The following is an 8,466-nucleotide window of genomic DNA, read 5'->3' on the forward strand; positions in this document are numbered from 1 at the left end:
GCTAATAGTCCTGTTTAATATACCCATAGTGGTGAAGGGTATCATATAGTCGGCCCCGTCCGACTTTACTACTTTCCTTACTGGTTTTCAATGATTCTTATGGTAAAAAATTAAGCTGTTGCAGCTGCACTCTGACTAATGACGGCGTATATGTAATGTGTTTTTTTGGACAAATCCAGAGTTTTAAGTATCGGAATTAAAACGTCCGTCTTTCCGGCTGACGTGCGCCATAACTCACGAAAGTATTTACATCTCTCATAAAGTTGGTCCACGATATGAGCCTTTTTTGTGTAGGGTTCAAAAATAACAAACCTTTTTCATGACCAGATGTTTATGCTATATCATATGGGCGGAAGAAATGTTCAAGGATACATCTTCTTCATACTATCTTCGGAATAAAGTAGTGATAATAGAGTTTCAATTAGCCATTATTAATTAACCTTAAATGTTTCTTCTCGGTATTCAGGTATATTCTCCGAATGTAAACTATTCTCGATTGCGTCCAAATTTGATTTAACTTTCCCCTTTCATAGTTCCTTAATTTTTTTCTTTTTCTTCTAAAAACATAATTTTGTTGACCCGAATAAAACTTTTTTAATTGAAACATTTAATAATAAAGTCATTCATAATTCCCCACTAGAGATGCCAGTAAAGAATATTTTCAAGGTATATTAATGTTTCTTAAGAATTTCAACATTTTTCAAAACATCAATTTGGTATTTAAGGCGACACCCCAAAATGTTTTATTAGAAATTTGTAATGCTTTCAATTAAAACATTCAGCAACTAATTATGTTTAACGAACAAAGCCAGTAGTATGGAAACTACTTTTAATTACAAACTTATTCCAAAACACATACATAGGTACTTATTTCAAACATGAAGTTTTAATTAGTTAATAATGTTCATCAAATTCGTATTTAATACAGTGGTCTAAAAAATATCTTTAGTAAACATTAGATTCGTATTAACATCATCAAGTAGTGGTTCAAATTTGTATAGTATAAAACACACCGTTTGCAACACCTCGCAATGAGGTGTATTAGAATAAATTCTTGATCATAAAGATTAAAGATTTTATTCGCATTTTTCTACCAAATTGGCATTACGAAATTTCCTACTTTATTGCTTTAATTTTGTATTTGGCTTTCCCAGATCCTGGCAGACATTTTACAATTACATATAAAGGGGCCGACAGGCTTTGCCCCCTATGTTGGAAGGTAAAAAAGAGCCGGCCGAACTCCATAAGATTTTTCTTCTTAATATATTTATTTTGACTATTATATCCAACGGAACATGTTTTCTCAGAAAACTGTTAACAATGTTATATAATATTTTCTTTTCCTTCAAAGAGTTTAAATGTAGCCGATGCCGTTTACAATCAAAATTGGTCCATTGCCGATGTACGTTATCAGAAAATGTTAATATTAATGGCAGAACGTGCCCAAAAACCCGTGCAACTGAGGGCTACAACATTGGTGCTCATCTCTCGGGGAACTATGACTGAGGTATATACATTTTAAATATTTACTTTAAGTTTAGACTAGTATTTATTTTCTCTTTACAGATAATGCAGCTGTCTTATAAATTTTTCGCCTTACTGCGAACAATGTACACAAGAACATAAGCAGGAAAAATGTCGGAAAAAGAATGAAAATAATAAAATAAAATTTTAATAAATATAATATATAAAACTAGCTGACCCGGCAAACGTTGTTTTGCCTTATCGAAATAGCATCAATATAGGGTTGGTAAATAATAAGGAAGTTATCGAAAATACATTTGAGTATGTGTGTGGTATTTCAGTACATTAATCGGTTAAACTTATTCTACCAAACATTTTTGATACATCCCAATCTTTTGACATTTTCTAATTTGTCCATTAATGACGTATTCTTAATTAGGATAAAATACTGTTCATGTCTAACTGTCTAATTTAATTCGGTATTCCCCATATGGTGAGAAACTTCCCTTAAAATTGCCGGTATAGGTTTTGTATAGGCACCACATAGAGAAACCGCTTAATCATTAATTTACCATGTCTTACTGTGTTTTATTTGAGAACATTTTCACATCCAATACATACCATGCAAAATGCTTCACATAACATGACTTATATTTTCAAACTAAATAAATCTTGATTTTATGGAAAACGCGAGCAAATAATAATAGCGATAAATCTTACTCTCTCTTTTCGGTTTCTTATTAAATTTAACTCTAATGAAAATATGAATTTATTTTCATATACAATAGTTTTTTTTTTCAAGGCAATGACAATCCAATTGTAGAAAATACACATATTTTGAGAATTTTCCATAAATGACAATTACTTAAAAATATTTTCGCCCAAAATATGTTCAAGAAGATTTACGAAGAGACGAAATCATAAAGGTTTGATATAAAATGTGTGGACATACTAATATCTTTCAAAATATATTTTGCAAAATTTTCGCGGATTTTTCTCAAAATGTTCTGTCATTAAAATCTTTCAAATTCAATTACAGACTACTAACAGAAACTTTAAGTCAAATGGGTCCAGTCGTTTCTTTAAAATAAGTTTTGCAAGATCTTAGCGGACTTTTCTAACAATTTTCTTTCATAAAAACCTCCCCAGTCTAATTACCGACAACTGAAAGAAATTTTGAGTCCAATCGGACCAGCCGTTCTCAATTGATGCGTTAGTATACATTTTTTGGGCACCATTTTTATACCCCTCACCCCACTGTGGTACAGGGTATTATGTCTTTGTGCATATGTTTATAACAGGCAAAAGGAAACGAGATAGAACCATAGTTCCTTTTGAGAATATGCATAGAATCACTTTCTGAGTCGATTTATGCATGTCCGTCCTTCTGTTGGTGTTAAATTGTAAACAAAGCACAGGTCGCATTTATATTGCGATTTAGATGAAATTTGGCAAAGCTCATTTGTTTGGCCCAAGGACGAACCCTATTGAAAAGGGGAAATATCGGTTCAGATTTTGATATAGCTCCCAAATTTGGCACAGAGTACTGAATTAGGACCAGAATGATGTGTGCCAAGTTTCGGGAAAATTTTCGTCCAATTTAAGGTAAATGGTGTACCAAAGTCCCTATATATCTGTCGATTTGCACGAAATTTGGCTTAGAGTACTGAATTAGGTCCAGAATGATGTGTGCCAAGTTTCGAGAAAATCGGTTCAGATTTAGATATAGTTTCGTCCGATTTAAGGTAAATGGTGCACCCAAGTCCCTATATATCTTGCGATTTGCACGAAACTTGACACAGCGTAATGAATAGGGTCTAGAATGATGTGTCTTAAGTTTCCGGAAAATAAGTTCAGATTTAGATATAGCTCCCATATATATTTTCGTCCGACCTAAGGTAAATGGGGCTACAAAGTGCCTATATATCTTTCGATTTGCACGAAATTTGGCATAGTTTACTGAATTAGGTCCAGAATGATGCTTGCTAAGTTTCGTGAAAATCGGTTCAGAGGTAGATATAGCTTCAATATATCTTTTACACCGATTTAATTTAAATTGTGCACTAAAGACCCAAAGATTGGCACACAATTTTGTACAATGTACTGTTACTATAACCTTTCGTGTCAAGGTTTCTTGCAATTGGTTCAGATTTACATATACCTTCTATATATACTTTCGTCCGATTTTAAGTAAATGGTACACTAAAGGCCCATACAGACCCATACACGTACAGAAATTAATAAAAATTAATATCTAGCAAATTTCCTTGAAATCGGTTCAGATTAGCTTCCATATATAATTTCGACTTATTCATGTTGACTGTACAATCAATGGGTGCCTGATTGATACATTTTAAGTAGTGCGTGTGCTTTAAATCTTTTTACAAAATTTAGAATAGGTTGCAGAATGGCATGTGTTGGAATTGATGTTAGTCGGTTTACTTATAGATAAAGATCGCATATATAAGTTCGTTCAATTTCATGTCAATGTTCCTTAGAAAAGACGACGTCTGTTAGGATACATATGTAGAATATCCCCAAAGTGGTAAAGGGTATCATATAGTCGGCCCAGTCCGACTTTACTACTTTCCTTACTCTTTTTTTCCATTAGCTTTTTTCATTTTTGAAACACTTTATTAAAACTTCCAATAAAACTCTTGATAATTATTTTGAAACTTTTTTGGTCACCATAGTCAAAGGGGTGTCTTTTTATCCCTGTACCGTACATTTAGCTAGTCTTCAACTATTTGTTCAGTAGTACAGTTCAGTATTATACAAACAAACCATACCATGTCCAAATTAATAAATTTTGAAGATTTCGTTAGTCACGGCAATCTGTTAAATGCCACAATAGGTTTAGTGGCCTATGAGAAAGAAAATACAACACCTCTAAAAAAACACCTCTTAAATGTGTTATTTTGGTTAAATTATTTAAATTTGATTTGTGGAATCGGCAAATGGTCAACACGATTTTCTCGACTTAATTATGGCATTATGCTATATTGGTTATGTGTCATTGGGAAGCTTTAAAACTTACATATTGACTATGAAAAAATCTCATCTCACTTCGTTTGCCAGGGAGCTGAAAAATATATTCCCCGTAAATTCGGCAGCAGTGCAAAGTGCATATAATGTTCGGAAATATCTAAAGGAGTGTAAATTTTTCTCCATTATGTTTTCGACAATGTGTTTGGTTATTTTATTGTTATTTAATTTCGAAGCAATTTTTCATTGGTTGATTGTTTGGAAATTCGAAGAAAATGCAAATGCTAAACCTCATTTGCCGTACTTTATGTATTCTCCATGGGATTGGACGGATAATCATTGGTCGTACTATGTGCTGTATGGGTTTCAATGTTGGGCCGGCCATACCTCGGTGATAGCTCAATTTGCCACGGATTTGTTGTTATTTGCTTTTGTCGGTCAACTCACAATGCATTTTGAGCACATGGCAAGGAAAATTTCCAATTATCAGTTGAACATCCATTGCCATGAAAAGTCGGAGGAGAAAACGATGGCTAGAGATGTGGAATTTTTGAAAAGGATAATTCATCGCCATTGTCTTATATTGGAGTAAGTGCGGGTACACCATTTGTAAATTTTGTTTATAGAATTTTATAAGTTTGGTTTTTACAGATTATCGGAACGTATCAATGACATATTTGGAATATCTTTATTTGTAAATATCTCTACCTCGGTTATGGTGATCTGCTTTTTGGGTTTTCAAATGTCAATTGGTGCATCCGCATTGAATTTGCTGAAATTGATTTCCTTTTTAATTCTTATGCTGACGCAGGGCTTTCTAATTTGCCATTATGGACAGCAGTTGACAGATGCGGTGAGTATAAAACCAACACCTCAGGGAGGCCTGAGGAATTTTTTTCTTATAGAAAAAAAAACAACTCAGGTGGGCCTGATGCATTTTTCTGTAGCAAAAAGGCAACTCATGTGAGCCGAGGATTTTTATACCCTTCACCACACTGTGGTACAGGGTATTATGTCTTTGTGCATATGTTTGTAACAGGCAAAAATAATCGAGATAGACCCATGGTTCCTTTTGAGAATATGCATAGAATCACTTTCTAAGTCGATTTATGCATGTCCGTCCGTCCGTCAGTCCGTCTGTCCATGTTAAATTGTAAACAGAGTACAGGTCGCATTTATGATCCGAATTGGATGAAATTTGGCACAGCTCATTTGTTTGGTCCAAGGACGAACCCTATTGAAATTGGGAAAAATCGGTTCAGATTTAGATATAGCTCCCATATATATTTTCGTCCGATTTAAGGTAAATGAGGTACCAAAATCCCTAAATATCTTTCGATTTGCACGAAATTTGGTACAGCCTACTGAATAAGGTCTAGAATGATGTGTGCCAAGTTTCGTGAAAATCGGTTCAGATTTAGATATAACTCCCATATATAGTTTCGCCCGATTTTAGGTAACTGAGGTACCAAAGTCCCTTAATATCTTCCGATTTGCACGAAATTTGGTACAGCCCACTGAACTAGGTCTAGAATGATGTGTGCCAAGTTTCGTGAAAATCGGTTCAGATTTAGATATAGCTCCCATATATAGTTTCGCCCGATTTTAGGTAACTGAGGTACCAAAGTCCCTTAGTATCTTCCGATTTGCACGAAATTTGGTACAGCCTACTGAACTAGGTCTAGAATGATGTGTGCCAAGTTTCGTGAAAATCGGTTCAGAGTTAGATATAGCTCCCATATATATTTTCGTCCGATTTTATGTAAATTGTGTGACAAAGTCCCTATATACCTTTCGATTTGCACGAAATTTGGTATAGCCTACTCAATAAGGTCTAGAATGATGTGTGCTAAATTTCATGAAAATCGGTTCAGATTTAGATATAGCTCCCATATATATTCTCGTCGGATTTTATGTAAATGGTGCACAAAAGTCCCTATATATCCTTCGATTTGCACGAAATTTGGCACAGCGTACTGAATTAAGTCTAGAAAGAGGTGTATTAAATTTCGTGAAAATCGGTTCAGATTTAGATATAGCTCCCAGATATATTTTCGATCGATTTTATTAAATGGTGCACCAAAGTTCCTGTATATCCCCCGATTTGCACGAAGTTTGGATTTATAAGTAAATGAAGAACTCAAAATAGTGCCGGATGCTCAAAACATACTGATATAAGTGTAACCTAACATGTGACAAGTTTCGATGAAATCGGTTTAGATTTCGATATTTTGCTTTAAAATTATTTATATAATTTTGTCCCATTTTAAGAAGCAACTCTATATCTGACCAAAATTTAGTATAGGTTGCAGAATGACATATTTAGTTTCATGTCAATGGTCCTTCAAAAATGCGACGTCTGTTAGGATTCCATCTGTTGAATATACCCAAAGTGGTGAAGGGTATAATATAGTCGGCCCCGTCCGACTTTATTACTTTCCTTACTGGTTTCTATAAAGAAAGACACCTTAGGTGGGCCTGATGCATTTTTCTATAGAAAAAAAGGAAGACACCTCAGATACTGATACCAATATCTCGAGGAACAATGACACAGGTAATAAAATCTGCTATATTTATAATTTTTTTAATTATTCTCCTAACTCTCTTTTCAGGTGATACAAGCATCTTACAAATTTTTTACCTTACTCAAGACAGTATATGTGAAATGATCTAAATGTAATACAATACAAATAATTCAATATATAAAACAAATTTAATAAAATATACAAAAGAAATTACATGTCTGAAATATTATCGAGAATTTTTAGGCTCAGAGACATATAATTAGAGTAACCCCGAACTTTATTCTTCTATAAAGAATATCAATAAAAACCAGTAAGGAAAGTAGTAAAGTCGGACGAGGCCGATTATATGATACTCTTTACCACTTTGGGTATATTCAAGAGATGAATGCTAACAGACGTCGCATTTTAAAGGACCAGTAAAATGAAATTGGATTCATAAATATGTAACTCTGCAAACTATACTAATTATTTTCATTTTGTTATAATAACTACAATAAGTTGTGCAAAATTTTGTGTCAATCGGACTCACCTGGGGAGTTTGGTGCAGCATTTATATCTAACTTCTAGGTTATATTAAGTTTAGTACGAAAAATATATGTGGACTTTAGTGCACTATTTACGAATCGGACGAAAATATATATGTGAACTATATCTAACTTTGGTCCAATTTTCAAGAAACTTAACACACATCATTCTAGACACAACTGTGCCAAATTTTGTACAAATCGAATGATATATTGGGACTTTGGTACACCAGTTACCTTAAATCGGACGAAAATACATATGGGAGCTATATCTAAATCTGAACCGAATTTTACGAAACTTAACACACATCATTCTAGACTTTATTCAGTACCTACTTACTTATCTGGCTTGTGACAGAACTTTCGTTCATAAGCCGAGCTTAGAAAAGATTTCCAGGCGCGTCGGTCTTTGGCGCAGTTTTTTCAATTTGAAAGACCATTTTCGGCGATGTTGTCTTCAACTTGATCTTTCCAACGTATTCTTGGCCTTCCCCTTTTGCGTGAACCATCAGCTGGTTCGCTTTTATATGCCTTCTGGGTTGGGGCATCTTCTTCCATTCTCACAACATGACCTAGCCAACGTAGTCGCTGCAGCTCAATACGTCTAACAATGTCGACGTCCGAGAATAGCTGGTACAACTCATGGTTTATTCGACGGCGATATTCACCGTCAACGCAGATCGGCCCATAGATCTTCCGAAGAATTTTTCTATCAAACACTCCAAGAGCTACCTCGTCTGCTTGCGTTAGTACCCATGCTTCAGATCCGTATAGCAGCACGGGTAGTATCAGCGTCTTGTAGAGTGTGAGTTTGGTCTGACGGGATGTGGCCTTGCTTTTGAATTGTTTGCTCAGACCAAAGTAGCATCCGTTGGCCATCACTATCCTTCTCCGAATTTCAAAACTGATGTCATTCGTTTTGTTTATGGCGGTACCAAGGTATATAAAATCACAAGGTAATGGTCCGA

The 8,466-nt window shown here is 34.5% G+C and overlaps 1 protein-coding gene across 1 annotated transcript; it reads left to right on the forward strand.

The window, feature by feature from the left end:
* The first annotated feature begins 4,897 nt into the window (after positions 1-4,897).
* Positions 4,898-7,118, forward strand: LOC133328239 (odorant receptor 85c-like). The gene is made up of 4 exons (XM_061536785.1): positions 4,898-5,037; positions 5,101-5,302; positions 6,947-7,003; positions 7,062-7,118. Exons 1-4 carry the CDS (start codon positions 4,898-4,900, stop codon positions 7,116-7,118), a joined length of 456 nt encoding a protein of 151 aa, XP_061392769.1.
* Positions 7,119-8,466: the final 1,348 nt, after the last annotated feature.

The sequence above is a fragment of the Musca vetustissima genome, unplaced genomic scaffold (assembly GCF_032173495.1).
Source record: "Musca vetustissima isolate MV318-11 ecotype Yass unplaced genomic scaffold, APGP_CSIRO_Mvet_v1 utg156784, whole genome shotgun sequence".
NCBI lineage: Eukaryota > Metazoa > Arthropoda > Insecta > Diptera > Muscidae > Musca > Musca vetustissima.